Raw genomic sequence first — 24,003 nt, 5'->3', positions numbered from 1 at the left:
TATTAGTAAATGCACATTCCCTCCTTGGTTTTGATGAAGAAATGTATCCTGCTATGCCTATGGAGAGGATATATTACTTGAAGATTCAATTTAAATCAACAACAAAAAAGACTGGTGTTACAAACAAAATTGCACTTTGCTGTTCTTTCTATCTATATAAACTGTAATTTGGTTTTGCCCTGTTTGCTTTGACAAGCAGTTGCTTGTGTTTCCAGAGCCTGGCACACCCGCTTTGCTGAAACCAAGACAACTGCCAGTAAGTACAGGAGGAGCCCAAAATAAACACCTACAAAAATCCTCTTCTGAGTGGCACCCAACATGTATCAAACAGAATATTATCACAATATGCTTAGCAGAGAGCTGATGTCACAGGCTGGTATCAGCTGCTGGAACAGTTGCTCTGAGGGCATGATCTTAGGGAGGTTCCTCTTCACCTCCTCAGAATGACAAGATCCAAACCCCCTAGCTTCTATTTTAACAAAACTGAGTTTGCACTTTCATCACCCTATAGGATAGAGGACAAATTCCTGCAAATCCTTTTCTACTATTTTCCCTCTTGAGTTCAATTTAAACCTATGTGAGCACAGAAAATTCCCCAGGTAAGAACTTTAAGGTGATCTATATGAAGAACCTGACTCTGGGTATGTGCACCTGAGAGGACAGTGCTGAACACAGGAAACTCAGACTCTGCCACTGCCAAGCTGTGCTAAGGTCACAAGTGATTGGTGCTGTGCCCAAAGTCTCATTCCTGTGACCTTAATAAACTACACTAAACACAAGTGTTGTGCCTCAGTCCGATGCATAGATTTGCTTTCTAAAAGCCCCCCAATACCAGTAATAAAAAGACCAAAACAATTGTTTTTACAACTCCGAAACCACGGAAAAAAGGACATAAAATTAAATCTGATTTTTACGAATTAGCATCGGTGTTACAGCTACCAGCACATTCTGCATTATTAATATTACTTCAAGCTGTGTAGAAAAATCACATATAAAAACTATTTCTCTTTGGAAATTTCTTTCTGCTTCTCATCATTAATTTAATTTAAGATACTCCGAGCACAAACTTCTGTGACAGATTATGGCATGAAAAGTAAATTGTAAGATCAAACATAATACCTATAATATGATGCACATATAATAGTTTCCTGATAGTGATGCTAAAAAAAACCCAAAACACGTAAGAAACCAGCTTTAGTCAAACTGAGAAAGTGCAAACTTCACCTTTAAAAGAAGACTCATGTGTTTTTAAGTATGCTCACGTTCTCACACTTGTAGGTTAGGAATACACAGAAGCAAAAGGCCTACCATTCTCCTCGTCTGACTTATTCTCGTTGTCGGAGTCGGTAAGCGTGAGAGCCGAGTTCTCACGGCTTGACAGGCCGGAACTTCTCCTGGATTTGATCCCTCTGCCCCACAGCCTGATGGCATGCTCCGGGGACATCCCTCCCTCTGTGTCCGAGTCGGCGTCAGAGCCCGTGCTCAAGGAATAGCCTTGGTGGAGAATTCCTATGTCTGAGCAGTAGCCACTTCGGTGGGGAGAGGGCTCACAGATCCCTAGTTCTGCAAGGGTGAAGTTTGTTCCTGGAAGGACACACACACAAAAAAAATTAAGTAATTTAAAAGCTAGGAGATTTCTTTTCCGCTTGAAAATACCAGACCTTTTAAATTTTGCTCAGGTCTGCTGTATACCAATGAATTACTTACAGAGATCTCTGGTGCACTGGTCTAGCAAGACTTAACCTTAAAAATATTGAATGTATCTATCTAAAATGGATGAAATATACAAAACAAAGGTAGGAAAGGTCTCTAAAATTTAGGTTACTATTTTTGCCCCAAATAATTAATCACTTAGGTGTGTGATTAACATCAACCTCATGACAAGTGCTAATGACATGACCCGCTTTAGTGTGTATCTAACCTTGTATGCGTAGGACAGACCATGAGCTTTGAAGTTGAGCATTCGATTACTCAAAAAGAGAAATTTTAATGAAACTCATTTTCATATACACAAGTCTTTCACAGAGATAATGCGAGAATGTAAATCCATCAGTGAAGTAACATGAAACTTTGTCACCAATTTTATATTTACATTTGGTACAATTGGTAATTTAATATCTGCTAAAGAAACCAAGACAGACCTTACATTGTAACTGTTTTCTACCTTTATTCCCTTATTCCAGAAGAAAGAATGCATCAAGACCAAAATCAGGAGGTCATTTGGTTTAAAGGCAAACTTTCTGAGACAATGTCAAAACACATGACCTTTAGCAGTTAATAACGACTCAGTGGAAAAAAATCTTATACATTTTTAAAGCACATAGAGTCCCCCAAGGTTCTCAGGAAGTCCAGAGTTGCTGCCTGATTTCTGCTTATGTACTTGTTTCCTACAGTAACAGGGCAGTAAAAAAATAAAGGGAAATATTCACTGCTCTCTAAGTCTTTCAAAGATTTCATAACGCAAAGTAATTTGAGCTTCATTACATTGGGCTAAAAACAAAAACCAGACTGAAGTTGCTGGCAATATAACTGCCAATTACTTAATTAATTTCTTAATTCACAGGGAAACCAGATCTGGGGTCTGTGTTTCTAAAACAGTAGTTTTATTTCATCCAAAATCAGTTTATATTTTCTCTTCTTCCATTATATATTTCTCAGAATGAAGCTCTACAATGGAAATTCATACACTAAATAAAACACACAAATAAGTGTCTTCTATTAATAAAGAAGGTAACTAGATTTTTTTTTTTTTTAATTAGAAATTCTTTCACAGATTAGCCAGGAAACCTCATAGACTTTTAAATCTATCTGGTTCACCTTCCTGTATCAGCTCTCTCCAGTCTCATCTCTAACAGCCAAAGCACTTTTGGATAAGGGGTGTATGCACACATGTACAAAGTAAAACTGGGCCCCACTTTAAATTTACTCCTAGAGCTCATCTGTTAAAGGAAGGGGATGGATTTCTTCTGGAAGCCTGACTTATGTCTTCAGCCAGCAATGACCAAGCTTGGGTGTGGCTCTGTCACCCTGAGGTCAACCTGCAAACAGGCCAGCACCAAGACAGTGGCCACAGCCCAAGGAAAAGAACTATCACCAGACAATGCTTCTCAAGAAATGAAGCATTTAGTGGCAACAGGTAAGAAGAATATAAAAAGGCTGACATTAAAAAAGCCAGCTCGCTTCCATCAACACCAAATTAACCCGAACCCTTCTAGTTAGGAGCATATTTTACCTGCCTTCTAATATTTAATGTAGCAATCAGAAATTTAGGGGTTTAGTCAAAAGCAGGGAACTCAACAGTCCTAAAAATGAGCTTCTCAAGTGCATTTCAGTCTAGAGATTTTTTACTTTTCTGTTTGTAATAAGTGAAGAGCTCTAGCATGACAGATAAAGCTACTTTTAAGGAAAATGTAAACTTTAATCATGCACAATTTCAGTAGAAGACATTTAACAAAAACAGTTTGATTGATTAGAATTTTGCTTCAGACATGTTAACAAATTAACCTTAGACTTATTAATAAAAAGGTCAAAATCAAACCAAAATAAATATAAAAAATGGACTGAACTGAAGCTTAGTAGCCCCCTGCCCCCCAGGTAGAGTACATGTTGACTTTAGCTACATTAAAATTGCTAAACTCATTGTGAAAATGAAGTTTTTCAAATTTTCTTGTTTGCTGGTGGCATGTCTACAAATACACACAAATTATGACTATATTAGCTTAATCAAGCTGTTATACATACACAGTAAGACATTTCGATGATATTCTGTGGATTTTAACAGCCCTTACAAGCCCAGATGATTTCACTTTGATTAGCATCCTGTTCTTACTTTATTTGTCTGAGGAAAATGGTAAAGGCACTGGAAGTGAAATACAGTATTTACAAAACTCATTCACCCATTTGAGTTTTATTATCTGGGAACTTGGCATTTTTCAGTAACTGACCAAATTTTTAAAAATTGAGAAGTGGATCATATCAAGAGCACAAATGGAATCAGCTCCTGAACCTCTGGGAAAGGATTTTCTACGCTGCTTCTCAGAAATCCCTTTATAGTCTTATGATCTGATGGTAGACATGAAATATTCTAGAAATTTTCCTGTCTAGTAAAGACAGGAAATCTGGTAGATTTTAAATTAGTTTTATATACTAACTTTTGGCATTTGCTTCTGTAAAATATTATTTGAGACTGTTCTGTAAGGCAGCATATAGCAACAGAATAACTTGTCCTTGGATAATCATTTTTTCAAATATACATACATACATACATACATACATACATAAAAGAGGTTTTCAGATATGTATTTTACATCCAAATATATAGAAATGTATCTCTATATTTATAATTCCTGATACCTTCATAACCCTTAATTTACTGTCAAATCTGAGGAAAGGAAGATGGAAATACTACAGTTATATTCTCTAGACCTTTTCTTGATCTGGACCATGTTCTCCTACATGCCTTGTTTTCCTAAAATGAAGCTGCCCATATGTCCTGAACAATGAACTGCTTCAACTAACATATTCCCCTCTCATTTACTCAGCCAGTACTGCCTATTAACGTATTAATGGCATCAGTAGACCATCCCTGTACATTCACACAGAGGATAAATATAATCTGCATGCACAGTTATTCACAGAATCAGAGAATATGCTGAATTGGAAGGGACCCACAGGGATCATAGATTCCAGCTCCTGGCCCTGCACAGGACATTCCAACCAGCACACCTTGTGCCTGAGAGTATTGTCCAAACACCTCTTGAACTCTGTCAGGTTGGCACTGTGGCCACTTCCTTGAGGAGCCTGGTCCTGTGCCCAACCATGCCCTGGGTAAAGAATCTTTTCCTGAATCAAACCTAAACCTCCCCTGACACAACTTCAGGCCATTCCCTCGGGTCCTGTCACTGGTCACCAGAGAGAAGAGATCAGTGTCTGCCCCTCCTCTTCCCCTCACAAGAAAGCTGTATCCTGCTGTGTTCTGAGTGAGCTCTCTCCTCACTCTCCTCTTCTCCAGCTGTACAGACCAAGTGCCCTCAGCAGCTCCTCACACAGCTTAGCTTCCCCTCAAAGCCCTTCCCCATCCTGGCTGCCCTCCTTTGGGCACCCTACTAGCACTTTGAAGATGAAGTCTCACAAAAGATGAAAAAATACCTCAGTCATTTCATATCCACTCAGCCTGCCAGAATACTCCATGTGGAATCCTGGTGACAAAGTTCAGCAAGAACAACACAGCCCTCCTTGCCCAGTGCCAGTACAAACTACAGCACTTAGGAACTGGAGTGAGGAAACGCAGGCACAGCCTGGCCTGGGGTTAAGGTTTAGTGTCTCCTTCAAGGAGAACCATCCTTAGAGCTCTAAGTGGTATTGGGAGCTCAGGCACAGCAAGACCTCATAGGGGACAAGTGAAGGCAGAGGGGCAGCAGTCCCACTGTTTGCCATGCCCTGGCCAGTCAGACTACGCTGCTGTGTGTCCACAGAGAGAACGCTGGGCCACGAGCCAAACTGCACTGCCTGCATGAGCAGACAGGCAAGGGTGGCTTCTTGCAGTGTGAGACAGTGCTCTCTACACCTGGGGCTTGCATGGAGCTGAGAGGAACGGAACTGCACTTCCCTGAGATGTCACTTGCAAAGCAGGACTGAAATGTGCAGGCAGAATCCGTTCTTGCACACTGAAAACTTTCTTTCAGACTCTTGTAGCATCTACTACCTTGCTGGTGACACTAAGTGAAGGGAGATAAATAACATCAGATCCTTATTGATGGAAAAGAAAGAAACTTCTTTCTCTTAAAGAACACAGAACCAAAACCAGAAAGTCACAAGGTTTTTCCTTTTTCATGTGAAACAGAACTTAGTGGTCTCCATCCCCAGTCCCTTCATCCCCACCTGCAGAAACCACTAGATGATTTTCATTAAAGAAAGGCAGTTAAAACCAGCTGCTCCCTTAAGGTGTACATAATCTCATACAAAAATAGATCAGCAGTATTCTAGTTTAGAAGTGTAATATAATGTTATGTACTTGATCATCATTGCCCATAATCTACACGCTGTGAATAGTCTCTCAATAGAATAGATGTTTTCCTTTAAATGAGGACATTACTTCTATTATCTCCTCAGTGCACTTCCTTGTACAGAAATTTACTGTTTCAGTTATTTAGGATATAAACACTTATTAAATGTGTTGAATTCAATGATGTACTACTGTACTCATTATCCCTGCTAAGCCTAGAAAGCATCACCATTTAAGCAAAGGTTACTTTCACCTAACCCCTAGGCAGAGGTCTCATTTGGGTCATCACAAACTACATGAATTGCCTTTCTGAAGATTAATCTAACCCAGCTGTGATCGCTACAAGATGCCTCAGAAGAAGATTTCTGAAACCAGTAATGCACAGATAAGGTAAATTTGCCTTCAACACAACATCAAGTTCAAGACTGGGCTAAGTCTAAAATCAAAAGGATAAATATCACTCACAGTCTTTGCTACTACAATCAATTACAGAAAGTAAGAATAACAAAAATATATCTGTTTAAGATATCCCATCCTTTTTCAAGTTTTTGTTATGTTCAGAGCTATAATGATTTTGCTGGCAGGAGTACCACAATTTAGGTCCAATCTCTGGAAGAGGTCTAAAAAGAAGAGGTCTCTGGAAGAGGTTTAAAAACGGATGCAGACTTTATTTTGCTCAATTCTTTATAAATTCAGTCGGCCTTGGTCCCTTCTGCAGCGAACTGACTAGAAGCAGCAAACAGAAATGTTTGTGCTCATTGCAACACGTGGTTTGAATGTAAAGTTCATTTCCTAGCTTCTCTCATCAATGACAGAAGCATTCTTTAATAGTCCTTTATAATCTGCCTTGCTTGTTTCTGACTCTGAGATGCCCATGCTGGGCTGCTTTTGGCTTTTGTTGATTTTCTTCACTGCAGCTGGTATGGGACTGTGAGGTTTCAGCTACTGCTGAGTGTTCTTACACAGAGTCAGGGCCTTTTCCACTCTATCCCACCCACAGTACTTCTGGCATCACCTTAGGGTGATGAACTTGATTTTGATGATATGCTGTCTTAGGGAAAGCATGCATTTATTGCTTTCTCCTCAAGTGCTGATGTTGATTAAAGACAAAATCAGATTTGAGAGGACAAGAGGATGGAGCTAGGTGGGAAACAAGGCTATTATCTACCCCACACAGTCCACATTGAAATGCAACTCTTCAGGCTAACACTTTAGCTTCCTAGCCAATCTTTCCAACTTTTCCAAGCTCTGAGGAATGGTAAAAGAAGTACTGTTTCATTTATTATAAAGGGATGTGCTATTCCTACCGACTGTCCATTCTCAAACCTGAAGGAGACAGATGTACGCAATTCTGTAAGCAATTGCTCTGCTCTCCTCTGTGCTTCTGTGCTCTCCCTGGACACACCTCTCCTCCTCCTCCTCACTGATTAAGTGCCAGCAGAAAGAAAATTCCAGGCTGAGCCTCCCCTACTATCCCCTGTCAGGCAGCAGAACACTGGGAAAGTCCTGCTCAGAGCTGACCCCTGGGCCAGCAGCAGGCAGCAGCTCCTGGGCACACCTGAGAGCTTCCAGCACTTCTGCACTCAGACCCCAGTAATTCTATTGTATTTCAGCAGAGATGCACAGACAGATAGAGGAGAAAGACTCCCAGATGTGGAATCTCCGATTCAAAGCATGGAGACACTTTGGTTTAACCAACACAACAGTCACTGAAGGCAACGTGAGGGATTTTCTCCAGCACCCATCTTAGGTCAGAGACTCCCTGTCCCATCTCCAAGCAAACCCAAACAACCCCAAGACACTAAAATTCAGTTCCTGTGACTTTTTCCTTTACAAGCAGCAGAGAAAGAACAGAATGTGAAGCTTCATGGCAAGTAATGAAGTTCTTGTAAACTCCCCATCTCCAGTCCAAATGCCATCAAAGTAATACTGGGTTTTGGAGGTGGTGTTTGGGTTTTTTTGTTTGTTTGGGGTATTATAACAGAATCTTATGAAAAAGGGTTAGATCCTCAAAATGGATGATACTATGGAATAATTTTGTTAAATGCCTGTTCCCTTTTAAGAGATAGTGAATTTCTAAATAAAATCCATCCCAGACACACATGAAGAGATTAGGAATTTTTGTGTACTTAAAGCGATATCTAGCATAAAGAACACAGAAAGAATGATTTTCAATTTGCCTTTTTATGTTAACTAACCTGCTCAACACCTGATACTATTTCCTGTCACACAAGCACAGTATTTTCCTATGAAGGAATAACAACTGCAGCTCCATGAAAAATGCAAACTTTGAAGAGTAGTCAGTTTTAAAGACAATATAAGGAAAGTATGAAGTACAATCCCAATAGAGAAGAGCTACCACTTAGTATTTGTATTGACTTCCCATGTTTGCAATGCACACTTAGGCTCATTTGGCACAAAGCAGTACAATAATTACACCATGGTCCCACAAAACTCAAAGTCACAAGTTTTCACCGCTAAAAAAACATCATTTTCATTCTAGTCTAGCTCAAAAGATTTAGGTCTCCTGTAGTTAAAGTTTTTACAGTTATGTCAGAAAAGGACAGTGAATTCTCCTTGGTGTCCAGTTGACTATATATCTATATACACACACATATAAAGTACTTTTTTGATAAAATCACTGTATGGCTGTTTATCTTCACTGATACACTAAACTGAGTTCAATTATTAAGAAAAAGGTCTACAAAAATCTGCAGTAAACAACCAGGGGATAAATGAGCTGTTGATACTTTGCTGAATTAATGAAAAGCCTTTTTCTTATTTTCATACTCTTAAAACAAGATTTAAAAGGTGACAAAAAATAAACTGCTGTTCATGATTTGATAAATTAACTGTGCTCTCAAGAAACAGTGGAAGTCACAGGTAATAAGCTTTCATACTTCCATAACTGTTTAATTGGGAACTCTCAAAAAACCTGAATCAGCTGTCAACACAGACAAAATCTTAATTGTTTCTCTATACCTTGCTTCACAAGCTAGGAACACGGATACTCTATATTTTATGAAGGTCCCCAGGCACATATAAAGATTTCTGAGCACTAGCAGCTGTCAGCTCTTTAGTCAAAAGGTGCTTCTTCACTGTAAATACCATGTCACTTAGAAATAATGGTAAAGTAAATCGTAACCTGTACAGTAGAATAAAAAGTTTAAACCACTACTTGGCTGAGAACGTGTGTTTATATTCGGAATGCTGTTGCTCCTAACAGTTTTAGAAATGACAGAGATGCCAGCCTTTAACTCTGCATTTCTAATCCTACTAGGAGCACCATCAGTAGACCAATATGAATTACTTTGAGGACTGAGAAAAGAATACACCTAAAATTAAGAGCTTCGCAAAAAAATCAAACATTTTAAACTGAGAACCACATGAATTGAAAAAGCATATTCAAAAAATCCACATAAACTTCATGCCAAACTTAGAGAATAATGAAATTAGAATCATTTGAGCACTATAATTTCAGAGTAAAAGGTAAATATCTTACAATCAGGTATCAAGGGAAACAGATGAAGCTCTTTGAGAACTTTACCTACTAACAACCACATTTTCTTTTATTCACCACTTGCCTTCATTATACAAGAAGATCAGGAAACATCTGTATTTATTTGACTAAATTATAAACTGCTTTCAGCTTTTCATTTTTAATCCTAGCTAAATAATAAATTATTTTCACTGGCCAGTCAGTTGTGGTACTATGAATGCATCAGTTGGCACCAATCCAGATCACTCTCAGTCCTGAACTTTGCTACAGATGAAATACGCACCCTTAATACGGGATTTCTTTCATTCTACCAATGACTATTGTTTGCACACTGCACAAAGAAATGCAGTGAATTGCCTTGCTGCACATCCAGTGGCTGCAGGGCTACGGCAACAGCACTGCACAGCCACCAGCTCCATTGCTGGAACTCACTGGTCTGGCCAGGCATCTGAGGAACTGAAGGAAGAAATATGACCTGGTCCCATGCACCTCTTTTCCTTCCCTACCTTGTGGTGTTTTCCACACACTCACAACATGCTGCTATTCTGATTTTCTTTTCCTGGTCCCTGTGTACCCAAGTTCAAGACCATGATTTCAGCCTGTTGCACTCGGCAGCAGCGCTGGCAGGCACGGGCTGTTCCAAGATTCTTTTCCCACCTCAGCAGCACAGCTCCCCCTCCAAACTGTTTCTGTATTTCATCTACACTTCTCTCCGTTCCAGTGGTCTAGAATTTCAGTACAAGTGTTTTAATTTAGACTACTTTTCCCTTCTTCAATGATCAGAGAAGATCTGTGTTATGTTGTAAATAGGTTATAGATTCTGTTTATTCAAATATTTTGCTGTCTGAAACTACATCTTTGTTTTATAAAACTCCATTGGAATAATAAGGCCAGTTGTTGCACTTCTGTTGTCCCTTCCCTTCCACTTTTGTCTAAGATTTGAAGGACTGCCAGCACTGACTTTATTGGTTAATAATAGAGGGACATGCAAGTGTGCCAAAGAGCAAGTCAAGCTCCTACCATCACTTTGCATTGAGCTTAACAGGTGGCAGTGTGCAATTCTCTGAAGAGGAGCTATCAAGATATCTCAATTAGAACAACAATTTTGTCAAATAATCTTTTATGTATGGGAAAACGTTGACCCTGATTTTCACAAACTGACTTTAAAAAGAATGATTTTCCCCCACTAGATCAAATATTCTACACAAGAACCAGCTGTAATTAAAAAACACTGTACTTGTCTGTCACTTAGTTCTGCATTAAAAAAATTTCAGCCTAACCCCAAAATCTTTGTGAGGCATTATTTTTAAAAGATAATAGAGCAAATACTACAAAACCAGACCAAAATTCAGTTGGTTTGAAACAGAATTACAGTGTTATCTGACTATTTTTGACACACACGTCATCTCAATTGCTAAGTGCCTTTACTTGCTTCATAAGTGCCTTGCAGATCAGGTGAAATGATAAATTCACATCTCACTGATAAAGGTCAAGTATGCCTAGGCATCATACGATTACATTATTTTTTTTTTTTTGATCATCATCATCATTATTATTTTTGAGTCTGCAGACTCCAATTAAAGAACTCTTTGGATTTAACAAGAGAGAGATTAGATTGGATTATTCATTAATCCTCCCACTAGCTCACACTTTTTAGCCTTCCAACATTTTGCAAAGAAGCATTTTAGGCTAGTTCATGTAATTCCCTTTTGGTAATATGGGACTCACAGGCAGTTCTGAACCTAAAATCAGGGTTTCTTTGAAAGGCAGTATGGAGTCTGTAAGGACAGCACTGGAGAATACGGATGGGAAAAACCCACTCCTCTCTGCTGCTTACAGGATGCCTTGGATGAGAGCTTGTCCATTCTGCTCCCAGACTCTCTGCCCATGATGTGAATACTGACAGCAGCACTGTCTGGTACTGTTGGACATCTCCTGCCTGTGGCCTTGCAGTCACTGTCTTATCAGAAAAAAATGTGTTCTTAATTACCAGTGTGATAGGGCACATGAGCTAAGCTGGCCGGTGGCTTCAGGTGGCTTAAGCCACCATGACAGGCTCTGGATACTCACAGATTTATCCATCACTTTCAGACTGATGAACTCTGATTCGGCTAAGCATATTAAAGCTTGCCAACACCTCTATTTAAATTTCAGATTTGTGGTTCTCAAAGGCATTTTCTTGTTCTATTTTCTTTTTTGTTATCTCTTTAAAGACTTCAGAACAGAGAACAGGGATACATGTCACAAAACTACCCTTGGATTAAAGTTCTTCTACAACTTACTTTTGTTATGGGAACTGAACACAGAATAAGTTTTATAGGGCTTTGGGGTCTTTTTTTGCATAGTTTTTTTTTTTGTTTGTTCGTTCATTTTAAGCTGGGAATTTGGTGAACAGTGTGCATGGAAATAAAATCAAGGAGAGAGCCATTTCATCGTTGAACAGGAAAGCCTGAGGAAAGAACCCTCAATCCAGAAAAGTGAACAATCCAAAAGTTTCCAACGATTTCTGACCTGGAAAGTCAAAGCAGAAATCTATAGTTAAAATCATCACAAGTGTACAGTTGAGACTAGCAGTGGTGTCTAAGTCATTTTAGGGATAACTTTAAGAAGTCCAAAGCAGGAACCCACAAATCAAGCCATTCAAAGTCAAATATGTTCTCTGTAGGTGGAAAAGATACTTCTTTTGTTTAAAGCATTTTTGGTAAAAATAAGCACCAAACTAATGATATTCCTGTTGACCCTTCTTAATATTACTTATATGTAGGAAAATGTTTGAAAATGAGCTTGGAAGTGAAGTTGCTTTCCAAATTAAATGCACAGAAAGCATGGACCACAAGCCCTGAGGATGTGCTCACCCAGGTAAACACTGCCCTGCCCACGTGCACATCAGAACTGCTGGGGGGGTTTGCAGGCTGGGGCTGCAGTGTCTGTGCCTCCCTCTCACAGGGTTCCCTGGACCAGTCACATCCAGCCAGATTTAGTACAACCTGACTTGAGTGCACTGGTAGCAGAAAATCTGTGAATAGGAAACTGGAACAAGCACCACAAAGCATATGGTCTCTTCTAACAAACCCACTGGAGCTATAGGAAAATGAGAAAAGCACTGCCATTTTGTTTCCATTTTACCTAAAATTATGGGGTTTAATTTTTGACCTATTTAACAATACTTGCCTCTTCAGAGTCCCACTGCAGGCACAGCACACAGCAAATGGGTAATACTGCTCAAAATTTGATTCCATTGCAGACTAATACCACCGCTTTTGGGTTTTTTTTTGGTTTTTTTTTAATCAGCTTTTAACATTCATGTTATCAGGAAATGCCCTTTTTAGAGGGGAAAAAGAAACCTACACCAGCCTTCTCTTATGAATTCCACAAGCCTTCAAAATTAGCAGTGAGAATCCTGTGGATACTGTATACGCCTGTCTTAAAAGCAGATGTGGCACTGTATAGTTTTGGTATTAAGTACTGTCAAGGTTCCTTTCAAGCAAAAAACTATTTATCTACTTAACACAGAACGTAACCAACTTTTGTAAGTTTCATATATTACATTTATTTCAAAATGCCTGGCATTATTAATCCTTTTTATATTGTTAATATAAAGATTCTGCTTCAAAACCCCAGAAAGTTTATTTTTTTCCTCTCTTTTTTGCATTGCATGCACTGATGAACTAGCCTGCTCAGCAAGCATTTAACAGATTAGACACTTGAACATGGTTTCAGGCAATGCTCTCTCATGTTTCTGCGTATTGCCTGATAAACACTTCAAAGTAAACCGCTCATAAATATGAAATGAAAAGCCAAGAAGTCGTTATGCACAGCTTTGAGATACAAATCTCTTTATTCCCCTCTGAAGTGGAATTTGATTGACATAATGAGTCATAGATCCTGTCCAGGGACACACTGCCTTATCCCCTTTTCCTCAGGAGACGGGGAGTCTTTAAAGAAATCCACTTCAGAACTTTCTGATAGACAGCTACAGGAAAGTTGAACACTACACAAATGTAATATTTTATATTAATACCTTCCTTAACAACTGTGACACATGTCAAAGATTGACTCCAAAGCCATGAACAGGCCCCAGCATCTAACCCTGTTAAAGGAGGTCAAACCCAAGATGTCCATCTTATCTCATTATCACGGACATGGTAACACAGGACCACAAAGGAGAGCTCCCAGAGCCACAAGAGCTTGTGCTGAGCTGGGCACTGTCCCGTGCCCATCCCCAGGCCCCCTCTGTGAGCCTGGGCAGCAGCAGCTCCATCCCGAGCCAGGAACAGCTCTTTCCTGGTGGAGCCTCACGAGGAACAAGGGTGAGCCCTTGTGGCTTGGGCTACTCCAGCTCGGAGCCTGGCACCTTCCCTTCCCTCAGGTATTGGCACAAGGAGCTCCAGCAGAACTGCCCCTCCTGCACGGGTGGCACAGAGCCCCTCCTGCCCGGCTCTGCCCTCTGGACACGCCACGCCTTGGGGCCAGAGGGGGCTGTCAAGGATGCTCCCACCGCAAGGAACTCCACATTGCTAAGACCCTCATTAGTAGGCAGATTTATCAGGTACAGACCCCCACAGTCATTTCCTACAGTTCACAGGTCCGTGCTGTGAAGGAAATTAAGACTTTCATGTGAGAAGGAGCGGTTAAAACCATCTAGCCTGAAAAACCTCTGAAATGCTAATTTGGATATAGCTGTTAATAAATGATATCCACATGAAAATGACAAAAACTGTGTAATTGTTGGTCATTGCTATTCCACAAAATGTCTATTCCAATAAAAGTCGAGCTTTAAGCCACTACAGTGAAACTGCTGATCAGTAGTGCCATAAACAAAACTACGGTGCAATAAATTGCTACCCTACAATGTTACATCCACAACGTTATATTCACAACCTGCATTTGTAGTATTTGTGGAGGTTTTTAGAAGGAATACAGAAAATATCTGCCTAAATTAAGATGCAACTTCTGGCACTTTATTTGCTAGCCATGCTGTATGCATTAAATTATACATCGTTACTGGCTTTTGTTAGTCTCTACTCCCTATGAAATAATCATACATAAAGTATACAAGATCCACCACTCACAACTTGGCTTTTTTTTGTTAGTGGAAGTGCTATTATTAGTGTTCTACATGAGCCATTCACATGATTTATACAATAATACATACATCATTAAGATTTAAAAGGCAACAGTAAAAAATCAGTTTAATTTGTGGTGTTCAAAATGCACTCTTTTTTTTTATTATTTTGCCAATAAAAATAAAAGGCTAATATCTATAAAAAGCACAGAGTAAAACAATGAAATGGAGAAAAGACTAAATATTAAAAGAGCTGAATTCATATTACATGTAAATAATGAAACATTAAAGTCTAATTTTGCAGCGAAAGACTGAAAGGGAGATTTAGAAGCTTAGGATGATGAAAAAGCCACAATGTGGTATTGCCCTCCATCGACAAAGAACATCGCTGCCTCTTCTCAATCCTCAGTCACTGAGATCACTCAGACATTATTTTTCCCTCTGAAATGTTTCTTGTTAAAAACTTTTACTGTTGTTACTTATTGTTTGCAAATTGCAAACACGTTCTGACCCTGCTATATTGCGAGCGCTCTTCTCAGACATCTTAATGGACTGCACTGGCTTCTCTAATCACTGATAAGCAGTGAAGATTGCCATCAAAATACAAAACCATGAATTGCAACAAATGTAGAGCAAAATGGGCAAGTGCTTGAAAAAGCCAAGAACTAAATCAAAGCTTATGACTATTAACAGGCATTCTTCCATTTTACAATTTTTGATTATGGGCTGCCCTATGTAAATTACAAATTTTTGCCCTAATTACAACTGTTTGTAACTATTTTGAATATTTGTGAAGAATCATTAACATACGCAGAACTATGTACCTTGGCACATATCTGAAATAACTGTTGCACCCAAGTATTAATTTTCACACATGTATTATTCCAGTGTAGTGTTGATGGATTGCCAAATAAAAGGCAAATAAGACATCTAAAATATTCTGAATTACTCAGTCTTCACAAGACCTTCTGCAGCCCTCACAATTCCTACACAATTAATATTACACATATGTGCAAAGTTACTTACTTCAAAAATGAACTAGGGCCTAAAATAAAGACTTTTTTTGATTATAACTATCTTAGAATAAAACATGTTTCTATAAACTAATGTTATTTTAAGAGATTACATCACAGTTACTGAGCTTTCATTACAAGATGTGAAATGTTTGGATAGGGCTTCAAGCAGCATTAGGTATTCTGAGGAGGTGAACAAGCACAGCTGCCAGTCACACCCCTGACTCTGTCAGTCACTTCAGGACACGGAAACCAAGTTGTCTCTGGGATAAGAGCTCCTCAGAGATCTGCAATTGCTGCTTGACCTGCAGCTGAAAGGCAAGTATTTTGCTCACTAGATCTATTAGCCCTTTGACTTCATTCATTCACTGGCTAATAGAAATGCACTGCTAAAGTGAGGGATTAATTCCATTTCTTTGGCAAGAGTGCTAAATTCTTGAAGCCTCTAGAATGACTGCCCATGAAGGTTCCAAAACATAACTGGTTATCTATCAATTGTAGTTAGAAATCTGGCAAGGGCCACTAAGTTGCTGTTTCTTTTTCCCTCTTCAACCTCTCTCCAAGAATAACCTTTTCTTGCTGCACCATAGTTTCATGTAACATAGACACCAAAAAAATCATCATCTCTATCCATTTTTATTCAGTCATCGTTGTGCTGGAAGCCTGTTCAACAAATCAACATCTTTCCACTTCTTTTCTGCGCTTCCCAGGTTTGACATCAACACAACAGCTGAAACAACAGCTTACCGTTCCCCTGAAGGAACAAGACTTCTGTCATGGGCTAGCAAGCATAGTCTCACAAGTGATGTTCTCACAAAGGGGTGCTTACAGCTTTCCCCATGACCTGACAGAACCTATCAGCTGGCCAGTTTGAATATGGACAATTCTTTAAGCCACTTAAAGTTGTGACCGCCTCTGTGATACACACTTAAGAATAGACAAACTCCCCCCCAGGCTCTCTCTCATTTCCAGCACTGGGACAGGTGGCTGCAGGCCCCGTGTGGGGGCCAGCAGGCCCGGCCCAGGCCCTGCTCAGGCCAGGCCAGGCCGGGCCACAGCCAGCCTGGAGCCGATGGACCTCCTGTTCCAGCCATGGAACCCCCCCCCAGCAGGGCTGTGGCTGTGGGCAGCCGGACCGGCTCCCCCCCCCCCCTGCGGCCAAGATTCAGCTGAAGCGGCACCTCTGTCCGGCAGAGGTCAGATGACCAACAGCGATAAGCCACATTCCAGCTGCAAGGCCTGGGTGAGATTAACCCTTTTAGTGCTGTGAAGAGCTGAAAACCTGAGGGAAGAGAGAGAGAGGAGATGCTTAAAGCTGAAATTCTGCTGTGAAGCTATGATATATCAGAGTATCCCGTTGTAACTTCATGAAGATATCGGGAGTGGAGCGTTCAACTTGTACTTGTGAGCAAAAGCACCTGTGCTGAGATAGGCAGATGCTGATGCAGCTGTAATTTCATGAGAAATTTGAACAGGGAGAGATGAAAGTGATGAGGACTTTTGCTCCAAATGGGAAAGGAGAAAACCTCAGTCCCTAGAGATGCTCCCAGAGATAGTCCTAAATATGAAGCTGAAGAAGACCCTTTGCTCCCAGGGAAGGAGAAGGGCCTCTGTTCTTAGAGATGAAATGCTCCCAGAGATGGGTGAAGAGAACTTTTGTTTATGAACGGCTCAACCTTAAAATTGTACCCCAAAAAACTTCAAGAGTGGACCCTCGAAAGCAGTTGTGGGAAAAGCTGCAAGTCAGGGGAAAGGACTCTCATGCGAGCAGAGAGACCTCTTCCTAAATGGACTGAACAGTATTTGGAAGTGGGCGGCTGTCTCGGTGTGATACTGTTTTCATAGCATGAGCAAGAAGAGACTTCTCTTTCTAGATGGACTGAACAAGGTTATTATGGAAGTGGTAAACAGACTGAACATCTTAAGGGTTGTCTTTTTACATTGTCAGTGGGAGAAGGGAGGAAGGGGGGGAGGAGGAAAGTTATGAAGGTATGGTACAATTTTTTTTTTTTTCTTCTTTTAGGTCTGTTAATAAACTTCTTTATATTCTTTCAAGTTTGGTGCCTGCTTTGCATTTCTCCTAATTCTTATCTCACAGAAGATAAACAGCAATGAGTATTTTGGGCCAAACCACTACACGAAATTGGTGTTTCCGTCTGGTTACAAACCGAACCCGCTACAACTTCCCTTAAACACTGCAGGAATTAGACAACCTCAGAGAGGAAGAAACCTCAGAACACTTTTGCACACACTGCTGAATGCAAGTTCTTCCCTTCACTGCTGGATGGAAACAACAAATATTTTAAGTTTTCTAAGATGTCAGTGCGTAACAAGGAGTCTGGAAAGCATTCTGACAAAAACAGTGGGAATCTGACCTGACAGTCCATTGCTTTTACATGAAAAACACCATCTTTTTTTCTTCTGTATTTCAGATCTAATATATCTTGGCATCTTCTGATCCAAGTATGGCACTGTGATGAAAACACTGTACAAAGCAAGTGTCCAAACTAGAACAGGAAGTTCCCTTCCAATCATGTTGACAATTTTCTTCATTTGTAACCAGATAGAGAATATATATAGTCAGTTTTGTAAATTGTTGTGTTAATCAAACAACTACCCCATAGCTGGACATAATGGGGTAAACAAACCCAAATTTTGGGAACATCTATAGCGGCTTCCTTCCCTGCTTAAGTCTCATCCTAAAAAAAGAAGGAATACTCTTATAAGTATTATAATCAATTCTAGATTTGCATGCTGGAACAGTTTTAAGTGTAAGAGATAGGCCCTATCTGATAGTTCACTCATCTCAGTCCCCTTAAGCTTCACCAGTTTTCCAAAAACCAAAAATATACACAAAAATGCCACTAAACCCCACAGAACTCTGCAAAATATGCAAAGGGGAACATTTCACTTTTGAAGGTGCTGGTAATGCTGATGTTCATTTTCAGTTGCAGCTTAGTCCTGAGAAATGAGCAAGAGTATTTTCAACTCATGCGTATGTTTATATTTACAAAATATTCTTCCCATTTATGCCAATTGCTAAAAATTATTATCTTAGCTAAAAATTTCTGATAACAAGTCAAGCATTCAACAATGTTGTAAGTCCAAGCTTATTTGAAAGCTGGCAACCAAATGTAAGGATATGTTTGTGAAGTCAAACAAAAAAATAAAAGTAGAATACAGATAACTGTACACATTTCTTTGATTGCCATTTTCAACAGTGACATACACATTTAGCCCCTCAGCTCAGGAAACAATTAGTTTTGGACACAAGAAGCTTCTTTGGAGGAGCTGCACTGCACAGCTGAGCAATGGCCAACAACAGCCTGAGCTCCACGTCACTCGAAGGCTGCCTTCTGACAGCCTGCATTTCAGTGATGGAAAGCATGATCCTTCCTACAAGGTATGCACTGCACTATGCATTTAGTCCTTGGAGAGCTTTCAGAATGAAAAGACCATAATTATTACTACCATCATTATTATTAATGAAAAATACACATGTAAAATTAGGTTTCGAACACAGTGTTTTATAGCCCCTATTTGTCTCTGTGGACACACACCATAATGGCTTTAACAGACCTTTAACACTCACTGACTAATTAATCTTTACACTCAGGACCCAGCACTGAGTTTTATTCAGTAAGGAGCAGAAAATAGCATCTGTGGATTGGGCTTGCAAGGTCCACTGCATGAATAAATTGACAGGCTACAGGAAGAGCTGGCATTAAACAGCTCCTCTCCTCCCCTCAGTACTCCTGGAAGAGCCTTCACCAGCCACTGAAGCTTCTCTTCACAAACTCCTCACATACAATTTATTTTTATTTCCTGAAGTGACTCTTTTCAACCTTACAGGGACTCAGTCTTCCAAATACATTGACACTGATAGAAAAAAATATTACAGGGGCTAGATATCACTTTAAAATAGAACTGCATTTCCGACACAAAGTATGCACCAGCAAATTCTGCTTGACTATGGAGAGCACAAACGAACCATACAAATTAATAGACCTCAGCAATTTGTCAGAAAAACCTTTAGGCTTCCATTTCCAACTCAGACATGTTCTAAATATGAAAAAGCACAGGGAAAATATTCTGCAGAAAGAAAGCACAAAGAGAAAATACACTACGCAATTTCTTAATAGAATAAATTCAATCTTTGCTCCTCTTAAAAGAATTTTAAAGGTATTGTAAAAGAATAAGCATATAGGGGTGAATTTCCTTCATCTCACGTGCATGATACAGTTATAGTCAATATAGCCTACCCAGAGTCCTGCCTTACTTGAGCTGTAAAGCCAAGCAGCCAGAACATCATCTTCAGTTACAAAAATAGAGTATTATGTGTTTACTAGTCAAGACTCAGTGGTAGAGATTTCATCAAGACGAAATTACCAAGTATTCCGATTTTTTTCCTACTATAGGTAAACCCTGGTAACACTACGAAATCCCAGATCATATCTGTTTCATTCCATGAAGCTAACTTCAAGAACAGCTTTCTCAATTTCTTCTATAGGTAAAATTACATTAGGAAACAAGTCTTGTGAGCTGCAGCACAGAGAGCAGCAATGATAGTACAGCACTCATTTTGAGAGTCAAAAATAACCTCCCTAGGCTGTTGCTTTAGCAAGGAAAGTCACAGATCAGTTAGAGTGTATTTCTTACAACAAAGCATTTATTTCTCTGTATGCCTGTAGAGATAATACTTGTCAGATTAGCTCTTTTTTTTTGGAATTCCTAACCACTGGTTTAGTGAGTCTATGTTTCCCAGCAGAGGGCTATTAATTAAAGTCCAGTAGGACTCAAATCTGAGCTTATTAACGGTTGGATGGACCCAAGTAAAAACACATCTGCTCCCACACCTCAGTCTCCTCTCCTTACTCCCCTTGTTTTTTCTCACTTGTTGAAGCACATTTTCAGTTTCTCACCATAAATTCCACAAAATCCTCCCTATCAGTGAGCCATATTCTACTCTCAAGCCACCTCTAAGTGATTTCTCAAGCCTAAAAAAAGGACAGGGAGGTGAATCAACTAGGAAACAAAATCCTCATCTGCCAACATTTGATCAGTTACAGCTTATGGTTTTATCTCCCCAAACATTTTCCCATTACAAAAAAAAATGAAGGCTTGTAATGCTCAATGTATCAGTACATGTGAAAAAAAAGACTTCAGAATTTAATAGGATTTTATAGGGACTCAGCTTTGTGAATTACACCCATATAAAAAAAATCTAAAGTAATTTCTATTTGATTTGAATCCATTTACGTATGACAATATCTGCTATAACCTGACAGGAACAGTCCAGCTGAAATTGCAACGACGTGAAACCAGGAGTTGGCTCCCTTCCCATTTAACCTGCAATCCTTTCAAGTGGGGGAGGAAACTTACCAAGCACTGTGCAAACCTTCCCTCCTGCTTTAGAATTAAAAGAAACCCTGATATGAAAAAATATCCATTAGATTAATTTTTACTCAGATTAACCATTACTCAAAGGTCACGTTTCGGCTAAATTCCGAACATCCATTTTAAAGGCAGCATGGTGCAGAAACAGTCACTTTGTGAGCAGCTACATCACATTCACCTGGACTGAAACAGCCCTTGCCCCGTGCATCAAAAAACTGTAAACACAAGGAAAACACAATTCCAGCAGAAGAAATGCTGGGAAAAAAAGCAGCTACATGATTCCAGTCTCTTGGTCCAGTTCAGCAGAAACATAAAAAATGAGCCACAACATACCACTTATATGATACCACATTTCATGAAGGGGATGGTTCAAGACAGAAAAGGGAGGGAGGTCAGTATTAAACTATAAAGTTGACTTCTGCTGCACCCTCCTATGACAGCCTGACCTTCTCTGGGGCAAAGTTTCCTGGCTAGGGAAGAACAAGCTAATGGCTGCTGTGAACCTACAACTGTTATACACACAAGTCCTAACTTATGTAGGACTGGATCAGATGTGCTTTGACTCCTTCTGCTGCATGTACAAGAATTGAAAAGAGGCAGTGACCCTTGGACCTGAATTTGTTAATGGCACCTCCAAACTGAGAGTAACAAGCTGTTTTTTTTTTTTTCAGGCTAGAAGAGAAATTAATGGTAAATTACAATATAATGGGCATGACAAAGACCTCTGACTTAGATTTCAGTTTTGTAATATATGTTCTGAATAAAAAAAAAAAATAAAAATCATCAAAAGTCACATAAAATGTGTCAGAACATATCCCCTTCATAGAGCAGTGCCAATAAAGTGATTACTTATTGGACATTTAGTTACTCAGAACATATTTCATTATTATTTGCAAGCACCTGAATAAATATTTGGCCCCCACCCTGTGACACCAGACCAGCCACAACTGCTACATGGGAATGGGAGCCTGACTTCTGTTGGGACGTGTGCATGGAATTGCTGCCTTCGAACGTTTGACAGCCAGGATCTTTAAAAACTTGATTATCTGTATGAATGTATCTGGGCTAGAGTTTAACTGCACAAACCTCAAAAAGTTAAAAAGTAAAGATTAAACTACTAAGTATACCTATACAAACACTGATTTTTAGAAATGTAATAGCTTTACTTTGATGTAATGACTACCAAAAATGAACTAATGAAACTGAAGTAAGGTCACCAAAATAATGAATAAAAGTGTCCACAAACTGAATTAATGCAGTTTAACTACTATTTTAAACTCCTGTGATTTTTTTTTTCCCCTCAGTGTCTTCATTTAGATACACCTATACTTTAATTTTCTTGGTGGCACTGATAATTACAAGCACTGTCTCCATGTAAAATGTTTCGACTTTTATGAACATATTTTTAAATTAACTGGATTACGTATGAATGAGGTGCTTTGTTTAACCATGAACATTTCAAATTACCTGGATTTTAAAATACTTCTTGCATGCATTTTTTTCTAAAGTTCCATGAATTCTAAAGGCTTTATCAAATGCTGAAAAGTTACCTGAGGATAACTCATATTTTCTTGCTTTCTCAATATAAATGAATGGAAAAGGAAACTCCTCCCCACAGACAGATCAGACTGGCCACCACACATATAATCCTTACATGCATATTTAGTCCATATTTTAGCTCTATCATGCTTTGTGAATATACTGAAGTACCACACAGAGAAGAGATTCCTACCACTACCAACAGGTCAGAAGAGAGACGGATTATTGACCAAAGAAGGACAAAAACAAACTCAAACCCTGTATTTTCACTTCATGTTTTAAATCAAGGTTGGCTCCATAAGTTTCTAAAAGGAATGCTTCTTTTTGACAGGGAGATGTACCCTGAATTTCAGAAAATCAGAAAATCATCTTGTTTCAGGTTTTTTAATTTATGCAATGATTTACAGTGCTTAGAAGGATAGTATAATCTGAATAAGCCCATCTAGAAGACTTAGCTACTTCATTTTTTTGCTGAACACTATAAAAGTTGCTCATCGAACTGCAAATTATACTGGTACAAGCAATCTAAATTGCTATCAATAACAGTATTAGAAAGAATCAAGTGACCACAACAGCACACTCCAAACACATTTTTTCTTGTGCACTTCAACCATGAAGGAACTCATTGATTATTACGACAAAAATTCCTCTGAGACAGACCAAGAGTGGGTGAAAATCTGGTGCCAGACCTTCCCAGTGTGAAGGGGGCCATATCCATAAACAGGGCCTCTTTTCTTTCCTCATGAAACAAGGAGATCCATGTGGTTCTCAGGGGCTGCACTTCACCTCTGGCCTTTTCCTAATGGAAAACTGATTTATTATTAGATCTCCTGGCACCACAGGACACCCACAAGTAAGAGAGTGCCACTGTCATGAAGACTGTGGTCAATTTTCAGAGTAACACTCAGAGAATCAATAAAGAATTCTGTCTCTGGAAAAGATCCTCCATAGTGAATCCTGGGTTTAGCCAACAAGGCAAAGTCTCCAAACATGCTCAGTCAAGTACTATTGACATTTTTCTAGGAGTCACCCTAGGGAGATAATAAACTTGGATTCACAATGAAAGACATGGTTATCACTGACTTCTGAGGTGTTATTCACACATGTAAGTCAAAGTTAGATGACTCACTCCGAAAAATTTTTGCAAATTCAGGTCATATTTCCTCTTTTTCCCTCCTCCCATTTATTTCACATCTCATATCTAAGGTTTGAGAGCCCTCATTGAGCCTTCACTATTGTTTCTCTTGATGCCTACCTTTCCTATTTCTTTGACTGTCTTTTGTTCTCCCCAATCCAGCAGTTTCAGACATCTTTATTAAATAAATTATATTAATAAAGCTGTCAAACTGCTTGAACAGGGGTAATTCCTATGTTAATAAAACCCAGGAAAAGCATGTCTTTGACTTCACCTTCATATTTTTTAATTCTATTTTGTAGCAACAAATAAGGCACTCTAATCTTTATTTTTCTAAATTATTATTACGTT

The 24,003-nt window shown here is 39.3% G+C and overlaps 1 protein-coding gene across 1 annotated transcript in view; it reads right to left on the bottom strand.

Moving 5' to 3' along the window:
• TENM2 (teneurin transmembrane protein 2) overlaps positions 1-24,003 on the bottom strand; it is a 744,328-nt gene that overhangs the window by 442,847 nt on the left and 277,478 nt on the right. Inside the window, exon 7 of the mRNA XM_069029269.1 lies at positions 1,309-1,584. Within this exon, the coding sequence (XP_068885370.1) occupies positions 1,309-1,584 (276 nt within the window). The remainder of the gene's footprint in view (positions 1-1,308; positions 1,585-24,003) is intronic.

Source organism: Aphelocoma coerulescens, chromosome 13 (genome assembly GCF_041296385.1).
Source record: "Aphelocoma coerulescens isolate FSJ_1873_10779 chromosome 13, UR_Acoe_1.0, whole genome shotgun sequence".
Classification (NCBI taxonomy): domain Eukaryota; kingdom Metazoa; phylum Chordata; class Aves; order Passeriformes; family Corvidae; genus Aphelocoma; species Aphelocoma coerulescens.
This window is presented reverse-complemented; position numbering and strand designations above follow the sequence as displayed.